Raw genomic sequence first — 25,479 nt, 5'->3', positions numbered from 1 at the left:
GTAGGGAACCAAAGTAGAGCAGCTGCATAACATAGCCTGTAATATTATCTTTCTGCAGTTAGTATATGTCCATTGTCTCTCTTACTGTTTGATTATATTAAATTCAGTTTGATATGTTAGATGCTATATATGTAGGTGCAAGAACACCTTTTTTCAATCTAATCGGAAGTTACATAGGTCCAAGAATGTATATTGTGACAACTGGGGCAGAGGGATTTTTTTTTGTACTTGCACACGTTTCAGTGTACAGGGTTAGGTACAACACTGCGGTGCGAAGCTTCTCAATGGGGATGTACACAGCTCAGGAGAGTTGGGTGCACGGTTTCATTGCTTGGAAGTGGACATGACCAGAGCACTGACTGTATTTTAGGTTTACGCAGCTTGTGCTACAATTTATACAGCTATTACGTGGTGTTGAAAGAAGCACAATGAGAGTTGAAGTTGTGTGGGTTTTTTAATGGATTTCCAACTGTACATTCTCTGCAGAGGAACCTTTATCCTTCCTACTCATTAGCACTGACTCTGATCCTTTCTTCCTTCAGAACTCGCAGGATTTGAGTCTTGTACTTTTCACTCGTCTCCTATGACCTAATTTATTACTCAAACTCTGAATAATATCCTTCCCAATATTCTCATATTGTGTCACCTCCTCAAGGTCAACTCCCTAGAAAACTTTCCAATTTTTGTAGCCAGTGTGATGTAGCCAGTGCCAGAAAAACTTAGATAGTTTATATTTTTCATGATTTTTAACTAGTCCAGGAAGGTCTGGATTACGAGCTATTATTTGTATGTTAATGGGTATCCATTTGAAAGAATCTATTCCTATTTTATTCTTTTTGTAAACTTTTTTACACAAAAATGAGCACTGTGGTAATGTTACAGTAATCAGAGAGCAGTCTCCTCATGTTTGGAAATGATGAAAATTTTTGTAATGACTACAGTTTTTAGGGCTTTTTTTTATTCTAAACATAATTTTGTTATTGGAGGATGTCTTGTGGTATGGGATGCAGTGGGTCAGTGTTCATAGACCCTTTGGATCTAAGGTTAGAGGTTCATCCCACTCAGCAAATCTTACTGAGGTGCCTGAGTCAGGAGCCTAGTAGTCGGTGATGAGAGACACCTTTATGGCAGGTTGGCCTGTGGATGGCCTGAATGGCTTGCTGAGTGAGCCGCTCCTCACTCACTGAGTGTGAAACCTCAGGTAAAAGACTCCTAACTTTGATGGCTCAAGAAGGCACAAAAGGTTAAATGGGATGTGTCTCAGCGTAACTATTCAGTTGCCAGAAATGTTAAGGTTGCTGATGTCCCTGGCTAGTGTCAGCTTTGCTGCTTCTGTGGTCTTCATAGCCTTTGCATAACAGGGGTGTGACCAATTGCTTAAATATTTCTCAGGACATTTTCCCATATTGTCTGATGGTAACAAAGTAGTTTGATGTCTAAGAGCAGCTCTTTTCGCTGCCTTGTACTACTGAGCATTACTACTTTTTTACTTCTTATACGAGTCCAGTACAATTTTTGGAAACAGCCTAATAGAAGAATGGTGTCAGAGCAGAGGATCAGTTTAGTGACTTCATCAGATTGTCACAGTGCATGAGCAGTAACAGCTTAGTGTCATTATGGTCAAGTTACTCATTAATCCTGTAATCCTTAAAGATGGGTAATGCTACTCAGCTGACACCCGAAGGAAAGAGATGAAGATGTCTTTGCTCATTGCAGGGGTTGGACTAGATGACTTGTACCCAAACTATTCTAAGAGTACAGCCTGAAAGGATCCTGTAGCAATAAAGATGCCTGTTGTTATCTGTCCTGTTGAATTCTTGTTCTGGCTGTTGAAAATAGATACATTACAACATAAACTAATACATGTTAGTATTACGCATGCTCAGGCACACATAAACTCTACAAAGGACTAAGAGTCTTAAAAGCACTGGGAACATAGGAAGGGTTAGTTTTCATCAGACACTGGGCACCTTCACTTTGGCAATAGCAATTAAATTATTCAGGACTGCTTAAAATGATACCTATAAAGCCTTTGTACAGCAACGTACTATTTTGCAATCTGTTTACATTTTGTATTCTAAGGAAACTGTTTTAAATTTCAGTTGCATATGTCTTGCACAAAGAGGAAAATTAATATCAACACAGAGGAAAATTAATATCAACACACTGTAGAAATCTTGACGAAATTCCTGGAGTAGTGTATTGTGTTCGCATGGCAAGGTTTTGGTAGTGGGTGGGCTACAGGGGTGGCTTCTGTGAGAAGCTGCTAGAAGCTTCCCCCGTGTCAGATAGAGCCAGTGCCAGCCAGCTCCATGAGCCTGCTGCTGGCCAAGGCCGAGCCCAACAGCAATGGGACGGTGGTAGCACCTCTGGGATAACAGATTTAAGAAGGGGAAAAAAACTCAAACCTGCGCGCAGCAATTGCAGCTGGAGAGAGGAATGAGAATATGTGAAACAGCCCTGCAGACCCCCAGGCCGGTGCAGCAGAGGAGGGGCTCCAGGTACCAAAGCAGAGATTCCCCGGCAGCCCTTGGTGAAGCCCGTGGTGAGGCCAGCTGTGCCCCTGCAGCCATGGAGCTCCACACTGGAGCAGATCTCCACCTGCAGCCTGTGGAGGACCCCATACCAGAGCAGGGGGATGCCCGAAGGAGACTGTGATCCCGTGGGAAGCCTGTGCTGGAGCAGGCTCCTGGCAGGACCTGTGGACCCATGGAGAGAGCGGACCATGCTGGAGCAGGTTTGCTGGTAGGACTTGTGACCCTGTGGGAGACCCAGGCTGGAGCAATCTGTTCGTGAAGGACGGCACCCCGAGGAAGGGACCCAGGCTGGAGCAGTTTGTGAAGAACTGCAGCCTGTGGGAGGGACTCACGTTGGAGAAGTTCATGGAGAACTGTCTCCCGTGGGAGGGAGCCCAGGCTGGAGCAGGGGAAGAGTGTGAGGAGTCCTCTCCCTGCGGAGGAAGGAGCGGCAGAGACAATGTGTGATGAACTGACCACAACCCCCATTCCCCATCCCCCTGTGCTGCTCAGGGAGAGAAGGTAGAGAAAATCAGGAGTGAAGTTGAGCCTGAGCCTGGGAAGAAGGGAAGGATGGGGGGGGAGGTGTTTTTTAATACTGGGTTTTATTTCTCATTACCCTACTCTGATTTGATTGATAATAAATTAAACTAATTTCCCCAAGTTGAGTCTGTTTTGCCTGTGATGGTAGTAGGTGAATGATCTCTCCCTGTCCTTATCTTGACCCATGAGCCTTTTGTTATATTTTCTCTCCCCTGTCCAGCTGAGGAGGGGAGTGATAGAGCAGCTTGGTGGGCACCTGGCATCGAGCCAGGGTCAACCCACCACAAATAGCTTTTCTGTATGTGTTAGCATCATTATCAAAGGTCTGACGCAGGCCAATGCATTAATGCATTAATTCCTGATAAATGGCAACTATTGTGTTTTTTTCCTTAGTATACTGATTCTAGGTCTAACTCTTGTGTTATACTTGATATATCAGGATCACCTCTAATAAAATCAATAGGTTCACCAACTGTGATCAGTGTAGGAGTGAGTCATCCTTTAACACTCTGTCTATCCCTTTGCCTCTCAAAATAGTGCCTGAATAGTCTCAGATATTGAGAATATTAGAAGCGGACTTAGCAAAGAGTGACTGTGAGTATCATGCCTATTAGTGAGCCAGAATCCTCCCGTCAATCATTTCTCAACTCCCGTAACTTTTGCTATACCCTTTTTATGATGAGTAACCACAGTTAGACCATTTTCCATGATAAAGCATGCCTTTTATTTTTCTGATGGCATTTGAATATTCTCATACTGTTTTTCAGCCATCCCATTCTTTCCACACTGTAACACTTTAATAGCTTTTTTGGCAGCTGTTGGTCAGATGGTGCTCAATTCACAGGCCTGTGATTGCATTTGATATGTCTGAGGATAGCTGGCTTATCACATGAGCTTGGAAGGATGTGATACAGATCCTATGAGACTCCCGTACCCCTTGGGCATGCATTTGAGGGATGGGTAAAACACCTGGGAGCTTATCAGATGTCTCTTGGTTGACTTCGTACACATTTTCAAGTCACCAACATCCAACTTTTCTTCCTGGGGTGTTTTAAAGTACTGAGATTAAAGCTGAGGAAGACGTACAAAGTAGTACGGTGAAATTATCTTGTGCATGTTTGTTCTGGATTTCTTGCTGATCACGATGCTCACTCAACAAATATGTATTTCTCTAAAATGTGTTGCAGCCTTGTCCTTTATGGTCTGAACCTGCACCCCACTTTTCAGTATTGGGATCTCCCATAGCTGACAATGTGGTCTTCATTAAAGAATGAGTGGTACCCCATTATTGATATGCTTTTATACTGAAAAACAGACAGAATGGGACAAGCATGCAGACTGAGACAGCTTAAATGTCAGCACATACATATGAGGTGCATGTTGAAACTTGTTACAGGCAATGGAGATTTAGAAATACGTTCAACTCACCCTGATACAGAGAGAGAGAACTAAGGCAGTATCTACTCAACTCTGTTTTTCCTTGGATGGGATCTCACAGCTTTCTGTCCCCAATGAAGACAGCATCCCCCCAGAAAAGACAGTTCTTTTCTAGCGTATAACTAATTTGTTACATTTACTGCACCTTATGTACAGTGAGTTGACTCTGCCATTAAGCAATGCTCATCACTAGACAGCCTTTCAGCAGCTCTCATAAAGCTTAGTTACTTGTGGAGATAATGATGATCCCAGAAGCTGAGCCTGTACTTACCAGCCAAGTTAGAGAAAGAATTTTAAATGGAAAGTTTGATGTTGGGAGATACGAAAATTTAAAATGCCTAAAGATGTAGGTGATCTGATTTTGTGATGCTTTCTTCTACTTGCCTAGCTTGGTAATTGCCATGTAGTGCTGCATTAAGTAGCATCACAGACATTCCTCTAATTAGTCTTTAAGGTACTACATGATTTGTTAAAGTTTTGTGCTGATAGTGGTAGATAGAGGAATTTAAGAAGAACTAATGAAGTACAGTTTCATTTAAAGAGATATATCTTCCAAAACTGTGAGAACAGTGAAGATATTAAGAGAATGGCTAGACTGCATTTTAGCAGTGCCTTTTTTTAGTGTTTCCTTTCTGTTTCTTTTAAAAGTATTATTCTAGATCTGTAATAGTATTTAAAAAATAACAACTGCTGTAGTTCCTGGGTTTGGAGCTATGTTGTCAACATATATAGTGCAAAGAAAATGCATGTTTGTCTATGAAAAAGTGTAGAAAGGTTATTTTGTAAAATGGTATGACTGCAGGCTGAAGACGGTCATGGCTACAGCAGGCACATAGTAGATCTATAAGGTTTTTCTTCAGAAACGTAAACATTCAGTAACTTTAACTGAATTGATAAATCATCAAATAGCCATAGGCATTCTGACAGTTGTTGAGCTTCCTTCTTGCAATGTCTCTTTTTTTTTTTTTCCTTCAGTTTTTAATATGTGCCATATGGCATTTCATGGAGTAGGGAGAGTGACAGAAAGAGAAGGCTGTTTGGGAATGTCTTTATTTTTTGCCTATTGAAAGGAAGAATCCTTCTAGAGCAAGAGCAGTTCCCCAGGATTCTTGGCAGTATATTTTAAAGTGTAAATTCATGCTTGTCCAAAAGGCTTTAGTGACTACTACTTGCTCTTCTACTCAGTGATTCTCAACTCCATTGAGTTCAGTCGTGAGAACAGCAGAGAACAGAGAATAGGCTGAGAACAGCACTTTGAATCCAACCCTCAAAGCTACCTGCATTTTTCTCTAAATGTTCATATATGTTTTTTCTTCAGTAAGGATTCCTTGACAAGTGAAAATTAAAAGAAGAATTGACTAAGAGGAAAAAAAAATACAGAAAAGTGTAAAAGGGTTGGAATTACTGTTGGAAGTGTTCAGTCATGATTCAGCAAGGAAGAAGGAAGACACCAGCCTGTCTTTGTAATGATGAGTGGGACATAGAGGGATCACTGTTGACAAGTGGAAAGGGGGAAAACAGTGATTAGTATAAATTAAAAGTTATTAAATATAGAAGGTTGGTAAGGATAGCTAAAGAATTCACATAAAAATATTCCAGGGTAGACATCAAGTATTATATAAGAAGCACAGTCGTGCTACAGGAGATAACATACAACAGACACGTTTATAAAATTATTACTGCTGATAGAATAAAAGCCAAAGGGTTCAATAACACTTTTCTTTGTGTGTGTAAACAATCTGTCCAACATACATGCCTCATACAGAAATGCCTGATTACTTTCTGGAATGTTAGTAACTAGAGATACTGGTTGAAGATGGTTTCAAAGTAGGTGTAGACACCATCTAGTACATGAGAGCTGTTAAATTCAAGGTAGTGATCTTAAAGGGGTCAAAAGGATGAAATCTCATGCTTTGTGAGAAGGATACAATGTTCTTTCCTCTTCTTTAAAAATGTAGGTCAATTGTGGGTTAGCAAAAACTAGATTTCAAAAATATTTATCAACTTCACAGTCTAAGAGATATCTCTAAATAGCCTTTTGGTTAAATTAATGAGTCTCTTAAGTACAGAAAATCAGAATCTCATCCTCAACAACATTTAGTCCATCTCAGAAAGGGCCCAGGCATACTAGTTTTACAGCATATCCTTGGGAATTGGCAAACAAATGCTGTGTTAAACCATCAGCAGGAGATGGAGGTTAAAACTCTTTTCCCCTTAATTGTTCTGCCTGGATTCCTTATGGAATATGGGTATTTCAACTGTTCTATCAAAATATGATACAACGAGGGATGCATTTTTAGGACAGTTTATCTTCTCCCTAAAGCAATTTATTTTTAAAAGCCTTATGTTCTCATAATGTTTAGAAGTTTAGGGTGCTCTTTGCAGCAAAAAAATCATTCAAAGGCTCACGTATGCTTGTTAGTTTCTGGATAAAAAAGTTGTTTTATACAAAAGGAAGGTGCATACATCTGTATGTGGCATGTATGCAGATCTCCTTACTCAAGGATTTTTAGAGGCAACATGCAGATTTGGTGGTCTTGACGGAGTCAAATGTGGTTGCAGTTTCGTCAGAGCAGAGTAAAGACAGTTGTCATTACTTGAACGCAATTCATTCTCTTGCTCAAGAATTCCTTATTAGTTGAGTTCATCCTTGGACTCTGATGTTTGCTTACATCTTTAATGTTAATGGTCTTGAAATGTTATGTGCACTCAACTGCAAACCAACAAAATGGCTCCTGCAATGCAGCTTTGCATTAATATTGTTTTGTGGGAGGGGGAGATGTTAATAATAAATGATCATATATAATTCCTGAGAAATGTCATCATTCTGCATTTATCCCTAGTGTTGTGGCTTGTTTTCTAAATAATTTTAACAGTGCAAGTGTAAGAAAATAATTTTACCTAAAAAAAAAAAATTATATGCAGAAAAGGTTGTTTGTATTTTGGAAGTGTTAAATTTGTTTCAGGACTGTTCGTTGTGGCTAACTCTCTTGATTTTGATTTTTCTCTAAGGCTTCCCCCCCCCCCCCCCAAATGTGCATAATCTGGACAGGAATAGCACCACAAAGCTTGTTTATTTTGGCAATAATTTGATTTTCTTGTCTGGATAAACAACAGTCCTTATGAACCCCATTCCCATGTGGGGGTGCATGACTTTGTTAAAGATCCATTGGTAATAATAGTTTAAAAATATAAGACAAATTCTAACAAAGTCAGTGACCATGTTAATTCACAATAGCTGATAATCCAGTTTAGTAGCTGCATATTTTTTCTTATACCACTAGGTTTGAGGTAGGTTCCTCTTTGAAATTTTTCCCTGCAGTGTTACAGATCTTATTTCTTTCCAGAGAAAACGTCTGAAGTGCCTTCAGTATCATATTCAGCCTTTTAGGATGATTTCTATTAATGTATTGCAGCATTCAGGGTAAAAAATTGTTTGATAATATCCTTGTTACAATATTTACACATCTACTGATGAGCAGTATAAGGGACAAAATTTGATGTAATTCCTTTGTATCATTTTCTGGTGAGAAGTTTGGCATAATGCAATGTACCACCTTGAATTGCATAAAGTAGGTTTTTTCCACTTCTGAACATTTAGTTGTTCACAAATGTGAATGTTAATGCATCCACTGAAGTGACTTCTGCATTTTTTCACAAGATCAGGACTTGGAAGTTCATATGCAAAGGAATGTGCATAACAGCTTTCAATATGTTATGTTGATCATGGTTACAACTACAGAAGCACAGAATAAGGAGAAACAAAATCCTGGGAGTATATAAACAAACTAGATTTTTGTGTTGTTATTCACAAATGGTATTCATCAAGTCTGAAAAAAACAGCCTTCAATAATACAGAAACATACTTTGAAGTAAAGATGTTCTTTGGAGTCTGTCCCTTACCTCTACTGTTCTATTGACTGTCATTCCTACTAATTTACAGTTATTTGTTGCAAAAATACTACATGTTTAAATTCATGTCATTTCAGGGGAATGTATGTTTGTGTAGGCTAATTTAAAACTACTTAATTTCATTTGGTTTATTACTAGTTTATTTACTAGAGAGATTTCTAATGACAGCTCTTCCATTGTACTTTTTACTTTGTATCTTTTGTATGTACCCAACTGAGAAATAGTGCACTGTTGTTGTACCCACCTTTCCTGTACTGATTTTCTAGCAATACAGTTACTTTTACAAAGATCTTTCAAAATCTAGTTGCATGTTATTATGCATATTACAGGGAATTAATCTACCTGAGTTCTTGCCTTGTACTTAAGCCATTGTTTCTGCATAAGATTGCATTCAGCAAAGAAAATCAGAGGAGAGCCTCAAAACATTTTTTCCTTTCTTGAATACTAGAGATTTCATTAAAACGTGCTGTGTCGGGGAGGCTCATCCCCCAGGCAGTACTGCCATTTGTCACATACCCTGAATGGTGTCTCAGCAGTAGCAGAGAGTAGCCATTTCTACAGGATTGCTTATGTGTGGAACCAAACCTGGTGCTGTCCTCACTCCTTGGATCAGTGGTACGTAACAAGGGATTTGTGGGTGGTAACTCGGCTATTCCCATGAGCAGGGCATCACTTTCCTGTTTTCAGTGGTGAGCAGAAAAGAGCATTTTTCATCTGCTGCTGGAGCTCTCCATGAGATTTATTTGTAAAAATTGTGTTTGATTGTTGCCATAGAATGTTTCTCTTAAAAAGTTGTCAAAATATAAACATTAGGATAAATTCAGAGGTGAACGTAGAGGTGTTATACTATTAAACCAAGGCCCTTTTTTCCCTCTGCTTCCCAAAGCACAAGTTTGTAATATGAAGATTATCCTAATCTTGCTTTAAAAATATAAATTAATTATTTGATTACTTACCTTGCAATTTCTTCACATAACACTTTATAACCAGGAATCTGAAGAGAAAACTGTTTAGGATGAAGTAGTTAGAAAATTGATGGACAACAAGAAAGATGTGGCAAAAACAAATAAACGAGGGGAATAGGGAAGAGTCTAAACTGGAGGATAATACCATTACTGTAGCTCATGCCTCGGTGCCTTTTGCGAGTTACTGATAGAGTTTCTGCAATTAGAAAGTAGCAATAAGTTTGGAGTGATCGCGCAGATCTATGTGTAGCGCCTCTGGCTTTCAACTTTTACCTAAAACGGATGGTGTTTAAAGGCACTACATTACAAGAATGTTGCATGTGGCAGTGCTTTCCCTCAGTGAATGCCATCTCCTTTCCTGGGAAAAACTGTGTTTGGTAGAACCGCATGCTAGTCCCCGCACTCTCTCTGTGCTTAGTAACAGCATGGATGAAAGATGCCCGAACAGCTGTGAGGCATGTAATAACGCTGGATAACTGTATAGCACTCAGAGACAAAATTAATCTGCTGATTCGTGATGCATCCAGTGGAAATACTGTAATCTAATGAGCAGTTTAAGGTTTTCCTTGGAGAGCCTGTTGATGTAATTGAATAGTGCTTACACTTGAATAGTTGACAGCGTGTAAGTTGAAAAGGCAAAGAGTGGTGAGGGAAAGTGAGACAGAAACTCACATGTTCCCTGAGGTGTAAAAGAAGAGGAATTTGGAGAGTCAGATGAGGAACATTTCAAAACCCATCTTCATTTTCTTCAGCACTGGTTACAGGAAGGGAGTTTCCATCCATCCATCCTGAGGGCTTGTTTGGGTAAGCATGGGCTATTTTTTAAGGATTAGGAGGATTTAGGTGCTTGGAATTTGTTTTGGTACATATTATTTTGATTAAATGAAAACATTCAGACTTGATTAAATTAGTTTATCTGGAGCTGTTCAAGGTTGTTTGAGTATCTTGAAAACAACTTAGATGATGTAATTACATGGACAAACTGTGTATCAGTAGTCTCCTAGCATCTTTGTTGATGATTTCATGCCCTGTTCTTGTGTTTCCAACCCATAGCCGTGGCAGCAGGATTCATGTTGCAAATGGTCATCTTTTTCTCTGCATTCAAGAGCCTTTTGGAGGCGTCCTGTGGGGCCATCTTGATGCACCTTCTCTGCTTGGCTCATTTTTAATGGTGATACCCACCAAGCTGTGCCAGGCTCGAGGGAATGAAGGCCTTCGAATGCCAGAGAAATCAAAGCTTGTTATTACCAATTAATTGCCCAAGGACGAGAAGAATACTTAAAGTGTTTGTAATTTCTGGAACCTGTCTGTACATTTCTAAATGATGGATATTCATTTATATTAAGAAGTTGTTAAATTTGTTCAATCACATGTTGGGCTGATCCTTAAGAGACAGTTGAGAGACTTTGTTTACAGCAGATCTGAGTGAAGAATTTGTTGCCTTTCTTAGGTCCATTAATACTTTCTCTGTTTTGTTTGTAAGATACTCACATGTGAACTGAAATTTCTTGTCATCTTGTGTAGACCTATCTCCACATTTTTATCAGTCTCTGAGCAGCTAGAGGTTTTATTTCCTTTTTTTTTTCCTTTTCAGAGGAAATGGCAACAGCCCAGTGAGAATTAGGCTCCAGTGTGCCCTTTGTCTGAATGTCGGTTGTGAACATAAGTGCAAACCCAGTATCTTCTAATGGTGTCTCCCAGCACGTGGGTCTGGTTTTTGTCGGGAATGTCTCCTATGCCTCTGACAGCGTTCAGCCATTCTGTTTAAGTTCTTTAACCTCAATGACAAAACAAAACAAAGCAAAAAACTTGCATCAAAAGTTGAGCTGCTCAAACATACCCTGGCTTTATATCCTGTTCCTATCTTAAGTGGTCCTTTCCTCAGGGCTTTTTGGTCTTTGTTAACGTGAGATTCCCAGAGTGAGGAAAAGTGGACTTTCCTTCCTCTACCTTTTCCGAGGCTTACCCCACTTCAGCTCACTTTTCTCAAATGGTCTGTGTGTAATTCCAGCTCCGGTGAAGTTGTGTGCCTGTGATTTACAAAACTGATGTCGTCATCAAATGTAGCCCTTTCTCCTGTCCATAAACTACCTGAGGAAACATTGCAAGTAGTGTATGTGTTTATTATACGTACTTAAAATTATCAGATATTTTATTTCAATGTGTTTCAGTCTTCCTTTTTTGTTAAGTTTTCATAATTGCCATTTAAGATGATTCAGTTTTTAGTTTAGCCTGGCGATCGCATCCTATTTGTTTTTATATGGCTTAGTATAACTTATAGTTGTATATTTCCAAATTTGGAATTTTTTATTACAAAATTTTATATTCTTAGAATTCCTTATAGATTAGGCCAGACCTTCAAGAGATGTAAATCAATATATCTGTACATAAATCAGTTGACTGAGTGATTTGCGCCACATGATAATGTAGGCAGCTTGGAATTGTTATTTGTAAAAACTGAGAAATTAAACATTCTTCATTATTTACCTCATGCTAGACTTTTCAGTGGCATTTTGTTTGCACTTATTTGCACAAGTTATTTGTCTGAATATCCACAGCAAACAGTTATGAAAAGGGACGTGAACGAACTCTTTTCTATCGGTATCTTCCTTCCCAGTATTTTTAGCACAAACTTGCATTTGCTTGAAAGCAAAGCTTTTCATGTGCCCGTTCGTGACCCAGCGGGCTCCTGCAGGAGAGGAAGGCCTGAAGAGCACCCTGTAATGCAGAGATACCTGCGTGACAGGGCCTGCCAGACACCAACGGCTTTATAGGAACAGGAGCTCAGAGGAAATTAATTTGTTTTGGTGGAAATACTGCGTATATTGCTTAAAAGCTGGATTTTCCATGTTACCTTGTTGCCTTGAGGCTAGAGAGGGGAGGGAGAAAATCTATGGGATAGGCTTCTTGCACTCAAGGAATTCCTCAGTGAGACTTTCTGTTTGCCCTTGTTTCACAGTACTGCTTTCAAACACCAAATTGCTGTCCCCTTAGTGCTGTTTTACACTGTTTCATTGTGCCATGTTACTTTTGTAGGAAAACCGCCTTAGCTTTCAACCTTGCTCAGGGAGATCGTTATGAGTACCTAAAATTCTTTGTGTGTTGTCGCCATTACAGTGAACTTGCTCATTTGTGGGTGCTCAGGGAGAAATGGTGCCAGAGAGAGATAGCTGTCATGCTTTAATTACTGCTGGGGTCAAAAATCCTTCATTTTGCCCTGAAGGAACAGCTGTTCTGTAAGGATATCTTTTATACACTCAGATAAAGTCCCAACAGCGTTGGGACACAAAATATTGAGTCCTGTGCTGGCATGGGTAGCCTTCTGAAGTCAACTAGGCCGTTTAGCTCAGTGCTCCAGGCTGAAGTACTTTTAGTCAGTTTATATGAAATGAAAATATGAGATAAGATGAGAAAAATATTAAATATAGATTTGCAGAACAGAGTGGAAAACCAATTCCGGCTGTTTACATTTCTATGTGGACCTATCTGGCCATCAGTCATTGCCGTTCCACACCCTGTCAATACAACCTGAGGGTGCTGTGTGACGAGCCAGGCCGTTTCTTGAGCACTCTGCCTGGGCCAAGTGGATGACGCAGCTGGGTTGGAACTCCTTGGGCTGCTGGATGTCCTACTTTGTCTTCTTGCGACACACAACACACAGGTTCCTTTTCCAATACTGACGTTTTATGATATTAATAATAGCAATAGGCTGTGGTTGTCCAGAGATTACGGCACTTGGAATAATAAAGCACTAGGTTCCTAATTACCTTCCATTATGTACAATTTCTCATTTTTATTGTAATTCAATATAGAGCAAGCAATAGCAATCCAGCCAAATGCCATAGTTACTGTAAAGTCTAGATTTTTATTTATTTATTTTTACAGTCAGAATCTTATCTTAAAGCTGACAAATGGATACTGTATGCTATTTCTACACAAACCTCTGATTTCTGAAAAAATTACCTTAGTTTGTCTCAAACAAAAACTTGTGGTATTCTTCCTGTTGTTTTAACATCATTTAGTTCTTGAAAATGTTGACAGCTCAGCTAGTTTATGGTTGATTGTAAAGTCCCACATCATATTTTTAGAAAGTGCTGAACCATGCCTATTACTGTTTGTATCTCTGAGTTAAGAGATATTTTTCCTTTGATGTTGACTTTTTCATGTTTTTTCTGATAATTTATATTGTTCAAGTACTGGCTGACACAGAAGTAATTACCCTTGTGCTTATATTGGAGTTAAAATATTGTAATACTTTGGAATTTGTCTCTGAAATAATTTGAGTAGCATCTCCCAGTATTTTTATAATCTTCATGGGTTGGGTATACAAATTAGCTTTTTTATCTGAGAGAGATTTTCAGAAATGGGAAGCTGACTAAATAAGAATACCTGTACTGGAGTGTGAATTAGCATCTCCCAGTATTTTTATAATCTTCATGGGTTGGGTATACAAATTAGCTTTTTTATCTGAGAGAGAAATACTGAGCAAAAATCTAGATACTCAGTAAGACATGGTTTTCCAGAGAACAACCGAGGTTTACAGTGAAAATGGAAAATTTATCTCCTCTGGTGAGTTTTTCCCAGTCTTCCAGGGAAGCATAGGTGGTCCAGGATTTTCAGAAATGGGAGGCTGACTAAATAAGAATACCTGTACTGAAGTGTGAATAAGAGGTGCAGCCAGGCACCATATTAATTTAGCGTCTTGCTTAATAGTATAATGAAATAAAATAGTTAGGATTTCTAAGGGAAGAAAGTGCTTGCCTTGTTTGTCATGGAGAGAAGATGCAAACCAGGCAGAGGCCAAAAGGAGGGTTTGTGATGGAAGGAAGGTGCAAGCCAGGCAGACATCCCAAGGAGGGGAAGGGAAGTGGTTCTGCCACAAGGCCATTAAAAGCGCACGTTGGATGGATAGTCGTTCCTCAGATTTCAGAAGATCAAAGAGCTCCAACCCTATTCCTTTTTTCCTCAACTTCTTTGTGATATGTGGTCAGATAAGCTGAAGTAATTAACAAAATTTTTCTTTCTGTTTTCATTTCAGTTATTTGCCACCTTCCATGCATGAATGGAGGCCAGTGCAGTTCTAGAGATAAATGCCAGTGCCCTCCTAATTACACTGGTAAACTTTGTCAGATCCCGGTGCAGACTGCCAATACTCCAAAACTGTACCATCACACACAACAGGTGAACAAGGCTGTAGGATCACAAATTGTCCACTCTACTCATACATTACCACTGACAATGTCTGGACAGCAAGGTGTAAAAGGTAATGTTTTTCTTGATAGATTTTTCTTTTTTTTCTTTGGAGTTGATTTTATTAACTAATTCTGGGAATCTAACCAGTAACAATAGTGGTCTGTCTACATAGTTTGAAGCTTGACACCACAATTGGGAGCTCAGCAGAATGACTGGAAAGTATTTTGCTCAATGACTGAAATAATAAGAAATGACAGTGCTATTGAAAAGAGTTTGTAAGTACTTAGCTTTATGGTGGAATTTAGTGCAGATTGCAGAGTCAAAGGGTAATGCAGGGGTCTTCTTCCAGGAATGCAGACTTGCTCAAAAAGAGAATGAATGTGGCTGAGCAGAGTCCATAAATTGTAGTATACCTAGATAGAAATTTGCACATGATTCCATGGTTACTAGTGGAGGGAAGAGACAATGCTTTCAACATAAGCCTAATGTAAAACTAAAAATATAATCGGTGTTAATCTTCATTATATTATTTGGTAGAGTCCTATAAGTTAATTTTGTGGGTAACTTTTTAATCTAGATAGGCCATGATATGATTCAGTTAAATAGAACATTCTTTCCAGGTCATGTAACAATATTGTAGAAAAAAGTGGTAAGGATTTCCTACTGCTAATGCTGTGAAGAAGGCAGAGGATCAGAAACTAGAAAAGCTGTGATGTTAATCAAATTTTGCCCAAAGAAAGTTCAGTCAGCTTCAGGTTTCCGTTTCCCCTAATACTTTTTTGTGAGGTGACAAGTTCTGGTGACCGTGAAGTGTTGAATTTGTTCCCTGTGTGTCCTATGACTCTAGGTAGTATTTTATCTGGGTGAAATCCTGTCCATATGGAGAGACCCCTGCAATTCAGTTTCACATCATATGAACTAATGTGAATTTTGTTTGTTTGAATTGACAGATTGGTTTTTATTGTCAGGGGTAATTTTACAATTACCTCTCCAAGATCACTAGTTCTGAGTTAAAAAAAAAATGGGGGAAAGATGTTGAGGCTCAGTTCTTGGCAACCGGTTCCTGAATAACTTTGCTAAAAGAGGCCAAACTATTTGTATGTTTGTGATAAATATAACCTAATGTAGTAATTCTGTTTTCAGAAAGGGGTATAGCTGTGAAGGAAGTGTTGACAGTATCCTCCTGGAAACACAGTATTTTATAAATGCTTTTAAGTATCTGCTCCGTCATCTTAATGGATTTGTTCTCTAGGGACTGCTGCACAGTCCATTGGGAAATAGTTTCCACTGACATGTTGGAGTATTAGTTCCTAAAGCTCTGCAGAACTTTTCTAACTCAAAAAAAAAAAAAAAAAAAAAAAAAGGAGGAGGGGGAGGAGTGAGAGAAGATCATATAATTACCTAAACATTTAGCAGAACAGTAATTTATTTCTGTGACTATTTAATTCCAGATCAAATTATCTAGAAAATATGGTGGACCATAAAAACAAACAAACAAAACCCAAAAAACCTCCCAACATTTTAAGACATAGTTGTTTTTCAGATTGAGAGTTGCCATCTTAAAACACGATGGGTTTCTCATTGCTAAAAGAGTCTGACCTTTTGAATATTTTTTTTTTCCCTGACCCTCAAGTCCTCATCAGAACCATCAGCAGTCACAATGCCTTTTCTTCTCTTTCCGTGCCCAAATGAGGATGTTGGATTGTGGAGAGAGGAATGTTTCATTTCTTTCAAGGAAAGAATAAAACAATCCATCTTGAAAGGGCTGGCAGAAACAAAAATTAATCAGCTCATCTAGGCAGTGATCCAAGACCTGGAGAGAATTGTGGTAATAATACTACATGGGAGGAACCAGCCTAAATCTGATGTTTTCAGCATCTGAACATCCCTAGGTGGATTGATATATTAAAGCGGAGCCAATTCAGTGGTTTCTTTTGAGGGCTAATATATTTTTGAGATTTATCCGATGGAGAAAATAGTTGAAGGGATTTCTCCTCATACATAAAAATGTATGATAGTAAGTTGGGATGAGTTTTGTTCTTTTTACAGCCAGACTATGCTGTCTTGTCTTGCCCTGCAAAACCAGTCTAATAGCCTTTAGCCTTTTTAATAATAGCCTAAATAGTCTTTTTAAAGGGCCTTACTGCTTCTCCTTGTAAGACTGAATCTTTTCCTTGTGGGTTTACCTGTAACAGAACTCATGTAGCCTAAATTTTCTTGAAGGATATTTTCTGCTACAGGCAAGATCTGAAGAGCCATTAAGTCCCTGCAGACATATTTTGCTGACTTTCTACTGCCTTATTCCTGATGTTTCTGTCTGCAATACGTTGAAGATTTTCATAAATGAAACAATGCAGAGCAGAGTAAAAATATGTTTGTTTCTTTTAAGGAATTCCTATGTGAGACCAATTAAGACTGAAAAAGTGCCCCGAGAAATTAAAATAATGTGAAAAACCAAAAGCAATTTCTACAAAATAATATAATTTTAAAACAGCTAAAATAAATGAAATATACTTCCTGGGAAGTGGAGCTGTGAGGTTGAAATTTGTAAATAAGAACTGAAAATGCCTAACCAAGTTCTAAAGAACAACCTGGCCTCCTGGAGGCAAGGAGACAATTCAGAAGACTCAACAATCCAGTATGCATTATAGAGAAAGTATGTCAAATTATACTTGTTGGTTCTTGATGTTTGGAAGGAATGTTACATCCCATGGATTGGCTGGCCTTGAGTAGTCTGTGCAATACTTGCTGTCGAGAGAGACCCAGCCAGACACAGTAAATGCTAACTGTTATGCAGCTTATAAAACTATAAAATGTTTTACACACCTCTCCTCCCTGCCCTGCACCCCCCAATAATAATTTGAGTTACATGTTGAAAGGGCATTTTGTGTTTCAGTGTAAAGAGGATTGAGGGGCATAAACAGTTCTGTGCACATTACGTTGACTGGAGGGTCTCAATCTATATACACAGACTTAAAACTACAACTTTATTTAAAAACGGAAGTATCTGAAAAACCTTTCCTCCCTCTTTATCTGCCAAATCCTGAATTCAAAGTTCAGTGAAGGGAGTGGTGATTTTAGATGGTTGAGATGCTGGCAACTCCTGCAGGGGCAAACTCGGGACTTGGCAGGTATATAAAGGTGAAGGGATGAAATCTGAAGCTTTTTCTGTCTTCCAGAGAAAGATGATGGATCTGAAAGAGAAAATAAAGCTTACTATATATCCAAAAATAACCCAGTAGAGTTTAAATTCTGGAACTTTGAATGGGATTCTTATTACACAGTAAGACCACAAATATTAATGTCACACCAGCCAATTTGGACATCCATGTTTATGTAGCAGTTTTTACAATCCTATAATGTTGTTCTTTCCTGTGTGAAGAGTTTTCATTTTCTTGCTTTGTTAATGAGACTCTGTGCGTTCTTTCAGCCTTCCCTCTAACCCCCAAATTTGGGCTTCATTTACATTTCAGTCATTTTAAGGCACTCTGTAAAAATACTAAGGTACAAAAAATAAATGTCTTAGGGGTGCCTAAGATATCTTTAGACATATTTTATTACCAATTTTTCTTATCTGTTTTTCCTTCAATTATTTTAGTGAAGTTCCCTCCTAACATAGTGAATATCCATGTGAAACATCCCCCTGAAGCCTCAGTTCAGATCCATCAAGTTTCAAGAATTGACAGCACATCAACAGGACAAAAAGTGAAAGTACCTCAGCCAGTACATCCACAGGTCTCTTACCAAGGTCTTCCGTATCAGAAGACCCAGAAAGGACATACTACTTACACAAATCAACAACCCATTCCTCATATGTTTCCTGTTTCAGTTAAAACTCAGCTTGGGCGCTGCTTCCAGGAGACTATTGGGACACAGGTAAGAAATGTTTTCTAAGGCTTTTGAGACAGATAGCTTTAAAAAAAAATTATAAAAGAATGAAAAAAAAAATTAACCAATCACTGAGTAAGGCCACATTTGACATTCTTTTCCAAAAGAAAATTATTTTGAGAATGTAAAATTTTTACAAAATAACATTTTTCTGAACCTCCTTCTCCTTCAAGATAATGTCTTTACTTTCCTCACACTTGGATGCCTGACACTCTGATTTCAGTTATCCTAGTCATAACTTCTCTGTTTATTAGCTATTTCTCCAAATAAAAAAAATTACTTAAATCCTAGCTCTATCTCTCCAGATCGAACAACTGAGGTTACACTGTCTTCCACAGCTTGTACTGTCCTTTGGCTTAGTGAGTCTTTTTGCACATGAATCTCAACAGCCAGTGTTTTTCAAGGAGTTGCAATTTTCACTGAAATTCCTGTTCAACAGCTTCATATGTTTTAAAGTATTGTAGGCTAACGTTTTGAATCTGTTGAACTGTGACCATTGAATGGGGTTGAAAAATCATTAAAGCCAATTCAGTGTTTACTAGAGCATTAAAACCTTACTTCAGTTTAAAATAATATGTTCACATCACTTTCTACATATGACTATTAAAAATTGTATATCTTCTTTCAGATTTTGAAAGCACTTTCATAATCCACACAGCATTATCATTCTTGCATATTTGCATTTATATGTAAATATACAGAGAGAGGGGGGAAAAAAGCATGTGTAAAGAGACTGTAAAAAAGTTAGTAAGATCCTGTTATTTATTGCCTATCACCTTGCTGAAATTTAACTTTTCAAACAGAATTTTTTTTAAGCTGAATGCATGTCTCAGCTGAAACTGGAGGTTTCAGAAAAATCACTCACTTGTTTTCAGGTATAATGTTAGAGAATGAATATGTTGTTTTACTCGGGCTAAAAAAATAATTTATGACTGTTTCACTGAAGATTTGGATCGTTCATGTGCTTTGAAGTAGAAACTTAAATTTATCCCAAAAGCCACTCTGCTTTCGGTCCTTCCAGTAATGTGCACCCAAAGTTGGACAATTTTCAAGCATCTAAGAATGTATCTATTTCCAATATATTCCACAAACATTTGTTAGATGTTGGCAGCAAAATTCTCCAAAGACTTCACCTGCACAGAGCATGATCTGCCTTCCCCTCAAAGGGACAGCAGCCATCATCCCTGAAATGCAGGACTGGAGCAAAATGTCCTTTGCAAGTGTTTCATCTAGCTGTCAGTGAATGCTGTGATGCCAAGTGCTAGAACTGACAGCAAGGAAATTTTCTCATGGCTCCCAAGCAGCACACACACACAAAAAAAATATAAGGGAGAAGAGACCTCGCTCACAGAGGGGCAAGGAACATTGGAGAGGATCAGGGATGGGGAACAGGCACGAGCAGAAGCAGAGTGAGGGTAATGTAGGTGGGCAGATCCCAATGTAGTGATAGCAGTTACCTTCTGGAACCTCCAACTGAAGTTGCAATTCCTTAGTCTCATTCATCCTCTGCCAGCTCCAAAAAACTGACTTTTTTCCTGTAAAATATTTTTCTCTTTTCCTTTCAGTGACTGGCTTCTGTAGAGTATTGTAGCATTCTTACTAGTGACATAATTAACTCTAGTTTCAGAAGTCATTGCTTTGGAAGTAAAGATCCCAAAACCTGCTCATGCTAGGCCATCACATGAGGGTGTTTAAAAATAATTCATTCAAAAAATGTAATGGAAGAGGTAAATTCAAGTGACATCATGCCCCAAAAGTGTTTCTAGAGCAGGATTAAGTTTGTGTCTGGAACTTTAAAGTCTAGTATTCACTAATTGTTGAATGCTTGATTTGGACTCCACAGTGTTAATTTATACTGATGAGCTCTTCGTGCTTGTCTGTTTTATGAATAGTAAAACTTTGAATTTGTTCTTTGACAAGTATTGGAGCACATGTTCAAATGAAAGTTCATGGATTTTACATGACAAAATGAAGCAGGGCCTGTGTCAAACAACCGTTTTGCTGTATTTCCTACAAATGAGAGATCTAACAAACATGGCATTATAATGTGCAATCATAAAATTCTGAAAATAATTATGATAATTAATAGTTGTTTATTATTTAATTGTATTTCTATTTGCTCTCCTATATAAAGGAAGTTAAAAACTGTCCCCAATCTTAGACTTGGTAGACTTGGTAGTGGATGCTGGGTCTTTTATTTCTTACCTCTTACGCTTTTTCAGTTTCCTGTCTGTTCTTCCTGTCACATGCATGAGTGAGGTATTTTGAATGACATATCCAAAGCTTTCAGTGTCCTATGCATGCCCCTCACATTACAATGGTTTTAAAATAAAAACTTACTCATCACTCACCAGAAGACAGTAACGTGCTCCTTTTAAATGGAGAGAAAAGGGAAAATGTGCTTGCGTTGCCCTTATGCCTGACTTGGGATCCTAATAAATGCTTAGTCTCCAATTTTTATACTGTTTTTTTCAGTATTCCCCTGGAAAAATGTGTCTTTGCAGTGCTCTCAAGAAAGGGTAGTGCTTCCCATTTTGGAATAATACATGTTCTCGTTTTTTACAAATTTCATTGGTCAGTGGCAGTTTTGGAGATGAGCATAGTAAGGATTTTGGGGGCCTTTTGTTATTTAATTTAATGGTTCAATTTAGAATTGGAGTTGTAGCATGGCATTTTGTAGAGCATTCATTTAAGACTTTGCGAGATATATACGTTTGTGTTTCAAATTTGAACCTGAAATGTTAATATGTATTTCCTGCAGTCAGGCAATGCATATTATTTATTTGTATGTTAAATATACCTGATTGGGAAAGACACTCAATATATTTGTTTTTTACACTTAAATAGATCTATTCTAGAAGAATTTGGTTTTTTGTTTCTTTGATATTTGCTTCGCTAAATAGGAGGGTTCTCTATTTGTTCCGATGAGATGCTGAACTGAGCTTTCCCTATTAGTAGCAGTGTGTTACAAGTCCTTTCTGGAGTTTTTGCTGGATAATTTTGATGTCCGTACTTTTCTCAATAATTATCAGTGTTTATACATTTTTTCGCAGGGTGGATTGTGTATTTGGCTTCAGAAATGTTTTATTAAATATCCTGGGATCAAAGGTGACTTTACTGTCTATAGAGCAGGTTGATAGAAGGATATGTGTGTGGCCTTTTGTAGGCAAATCAACCAAGTTAATAAAGAAAAGACGTTGCTGAACTTACTTTTGGTCCAGGCTGAAAGCACAGGATAAAAACAGCATCAGAATCTCCACTGTGGTTTTGTGTGTGTAAGCGCTAGCATTCTATGTTTCTCTCCATCTCTTGTTCTTTCCTCCTTCTTCCTTGAATTTCAGCTGGTCTTCAATTACAGGTCCTCTGATGTTATGATTTGTTTTTTTCACAACCTTCTGTGGAATACGTTTCATCTCCCAACACATTCTTCCTCAACCCACCTTAGTTAAATTTCTCTAATGTATCTCATTCAAAAACAGTAGTCCTGCAAAAACAACAGGATAGTTGCTATGCTCAAATCGCAAGACAGCCTGGGCATATTTTCTGCAGTGTATTTCCAACAGAGCATATACTGTTAAAGTTAGCAACTGGAGCCACCTTTAGCTGAAGCTTGGAGGACATTATGGTACAGATAGTTGAAGAATCTGGTCATATTCTCAGGCCTCCGATCACTCCTAATTAACAACACAGAAATTCTTGTAGACCTCCTATTCACTTAGTCGTCTGTAGTATCATAAGTGATTATAGCCAAAGGCAGCAACCATGAGAAAAGGGTAGTAAAAGATATCAGTCTACAAGCTTAGAAGGACAGGAGGAGAGAGAGGGGGCTAAAGGAACGAAATTTCCTAGTTCAATTAGAATAGATAAAGATGTATGTTTTCATAAAGACATACACACATGTATGTACATGTTGCTTAATTGTGATTGTTTTCTGAAGTGTCCTCAGCATTGGGAAATAAAGTGGAAAGAGCAACTATAAGAGCAGTATTAATATTTAAATTTTTAAAAGTAGTATAGGAAGCAAGTCGTTTTCTGGGTGGTTCTCTTCTACCTGAGTCAATTCACTTGTCCTGGCTGCCTCTTTTTTCTCTGAGTGAAACACTTAGCAAATATTTCTCCCCTGGGAGATATTAACGATGATTGCTCCAGGATAGCTTACCATGTTGTATGATAGCTTACTATGATATGTTGCATACAAAAGTTGTGGCTCATCTCCTAGTACCAAAAAGATTTTTTTCAGGGTCTATCATAAACTAACAGTTAAGCTGCAGGTGAGAAACTTATTGTTGTCATAAAAATACAGGAAACCAACCTGCCCTAAACTTGCACCTTGTTACATAGAAAATGATGTTGAGAAAGTAGAGACTTGAAGTGGGAAACAGATACAATGGAAGCAGTAGGTCAAAAATCCCAATTAAGATGGAGAACACTAAATTTCTGTATGGTACGGTGCCTTCAAAAGCTGGAGACTGGACATGGTGTCCTGCAAGGTCCTTTACAGCCATGTAGCTGTGTGTTTCTGAAATCCAAGGTCATCTTAGACCACTGATTCTCTAAGTCCTATTTAAAAAGCAAGCAAATGGGGCAGATTATGTTTCTCTTCTTTAATTCCTCCTCTTCAGCTGCTTTTCATTTTAATTCTAATAAAAATGCCTTTATTATGACACAGAATATCTTGTTATTTCCCAGAGTACTTCTACAGTATCAGTATTGCACCTAGTAAAGATTGTGCTGGTAATCTTGAGTCCTGTTAATTTTGCATATGATTACTTCACATTTAAATTGAGAGAATAATGCAGATGCCTACTATCTGTCAAAATTCATATAAAGATAATTAAGCAGCACTTCACCCACCCACCCCCACCCCCCCCGCTTAAGATTGCTTAGAAGTGTCTATTAAATGTATTCATGTGGCTTCCTATGGTTATTGCATTTCAGTATTTTGGCTAAAAAAATTTTTTTTCCTCAAAATTGATTTGGTCTCTTTTTGCTTAACTGTATATAGAGAGGCATTTTTTGCAAAGCAGCAAGAAGTTAGAAAAGCTGGTATTTCCAAATTTCTCTAAAGCACGCTCTTTCTGTCTAGATTCACAAGTAATGCTGTTCTCTTCAGCAGATGTTTTTGAGTATCCGTTTTACCGAAGGAGACTTCTGGTGATCTCAGAATCTATAATTTAAAAACAAAATAAAAAGGGGTTGTTATTCTAAAGAGAGACAGAGATTGAAGTTGCTTACCTGGCTGAAGGCAACATACGCGAAAACGTCCAGAAGAGTAGCTGGCTGTAAAGTCATGTCTGCCCATGCTTGTTCATTCCTCCTCACTGTCCTTCAGTTGTGCTGGTGTAACTGCTGAGAGGAGCTGAACTGCTCTCTAAGATGATCGCTAAAAGAATTTTAAAAATACTGTCTTCTCGTCCCCCCTTCTTGTTGGAGTGTTTTAAATCCAGGTCAGTTCCAGGTTGCAGTGTTTTGGGGGTTATGTTCCACTCCTTGCTTGTCAGTTGTTTGCTGCGTGATGCTTTGTGCTTCCCTTGCAAAGTACTTTGAAAAGTGTTGCAGAAAAGATCCACGCTTGTTACAGCTCTGTTGAGAAGGATGCCTGAATTAGAGTTGTTCTGATATTGTGAAGTGAAATTTGGTGTATTATAATAATACTTGAGAAAATCATATTAAAGAAGAACAAAATATACCAATTATAGCAGACAATAGAAGTATATAGGGTTTTTTTAATAAATTAAGTTAAATAACATTAATGGTGAACACTAACAAAGACTTTATTGAAAATTTTGAGGGCTCTCCTTTTTTCATTGTGATCAAAACTCTCATGTATGTGTTCAAATGTGTTTCAAATGCTGCTTAGTTCTCATAAATAACAAGTATGTCTGATTAACGTTAGTTGATCAGCATCTTTAGTGGGATAAATTTCTATGGAAATAGTTTATTTAATACTGTGTTTCAGTAGTGTCTTTTACAAGAAACGTTTGTTCTGGTTTAAGCAAGACCCTTCTCTCTGCAGTCAGACTTGGTAGAATACAAAATAAGCTAAGTGATAGTTGGCAGCTGGAAAAGGTCAGAAACTGTCAACATCGTATCATGATAAAGATTCTGACTGCAAATCATTAAGCATTTACTTAATTTGATTCAGACAAGGACATACATTGATCAGGTACTTAACTTTGATAATAAACATAAAGTTTTTAAGAACCAGCCTTAGATGACTGATGAATTTTTCACAATGCAAAATATTAAACAAAGGCATCAAAATTTTTGAATTAGATACCTGAGCAGCAAAATGTGTTGATAGCTCTTAATGCACAAGCTAATGTATTGGTACCACTGTATGTGCTATGATCGTAGTGTATGTAGTCTGGAGGCGATGACAGTAGTAATATGACAGTTGAAGTTATTCATTCAACTGTATAAATATCCTTGTTGAACTTGAGATTTAACAAAATATTTCCTATAGAGGTAAATTTCAGGTATTTTCATTTTTTGACAGCTGTATGAAATGAACTTCCCTATTTATATTCTTTAGGCAGGAAAAATGATACAAGTAAAATTCTGTGCTTCATACTGGTACTTTTTCCCTTAGAGCACTTTTAAAACCTTTTTTCTTTAGAATAGTCTTAAAAATACCATCTCATAAAATAAAATAACTGTCTGGAATTCCTTGAAGCTCATGGTTTGGCTTCTGAAGTTTTTAAACAAATAGACTGTCAGAAATCGGTGTGGATTCATTTCCAGGATTAATGCTTCATTCGCAATAGATTCTTTGCAAGATCAATACTCTGAAATATCAGAAGATTAAAGATGTATCAGATACCAAAAACACCAAACATTGTTTTAATTACTTAAATAGAAGAAAGCTGGATAATTTTTACTTGCCTATGAAGAATGTTCTGCTTAAGCCAAAACAAATTCTTTACCAGTTCTTTTAGAAAGTCTGGAAGTATTTAAGTTTCTCTCCTCTGCTTATGAGACAATGCCTGTTAGTGAGCCAGTGCTACATGGGATAATACCCTTCA

General features: G+C 38.0%; 1 protein-coding gene across 1 annotated transcript in view; it reads left to right on the top strand.

The window, feature by feature from the left end:
* The window catches only part of LTBP1 (latent transforming growth factor beta binding protein 1), a gene marked incomplete at its 3' end in the record, with an annotated part of 83,003 nt that overhangs the window by 8,909 nt on the left and 48,615 nt on the right, over positions 1–25,479 (top strand). The window contains exons 2-3 of the mRNA XM_010282705.1: positions 14,412–14,636; positions 18,165–18,442. Of these exons, the coding sequence (XP_010281007.1) occupies positions 14,412–14,636; positions 18,165–18,442 (503 nt within the window). The remainder of the gene's footprint in view (positions 1–14,411; positions 14,637–18,164; positions 18,443–25,479) is intronic.

This window comes from Phaethon lepturus, unplaced genomic scaffold, assembly GCF_000687285.1.
Source record: "Phaethon lepturus isolate BGI_N335 unplaced genomic scaffold, ASM68728v1 scaffold2912, whole genome shotgun sequence".
In the NCBI taxonomy this organism is placed as follows: Eukaryota; Metazoa; Chordata; class Aves; order Phaethontiformes; family Phaethontidae; genus Phaethon; species Phaethon lepturus.
Note: the sequence above shows the minus strand (reverse complement) of the source record. Positions and strands in the feature narration are given on the sequence as shown.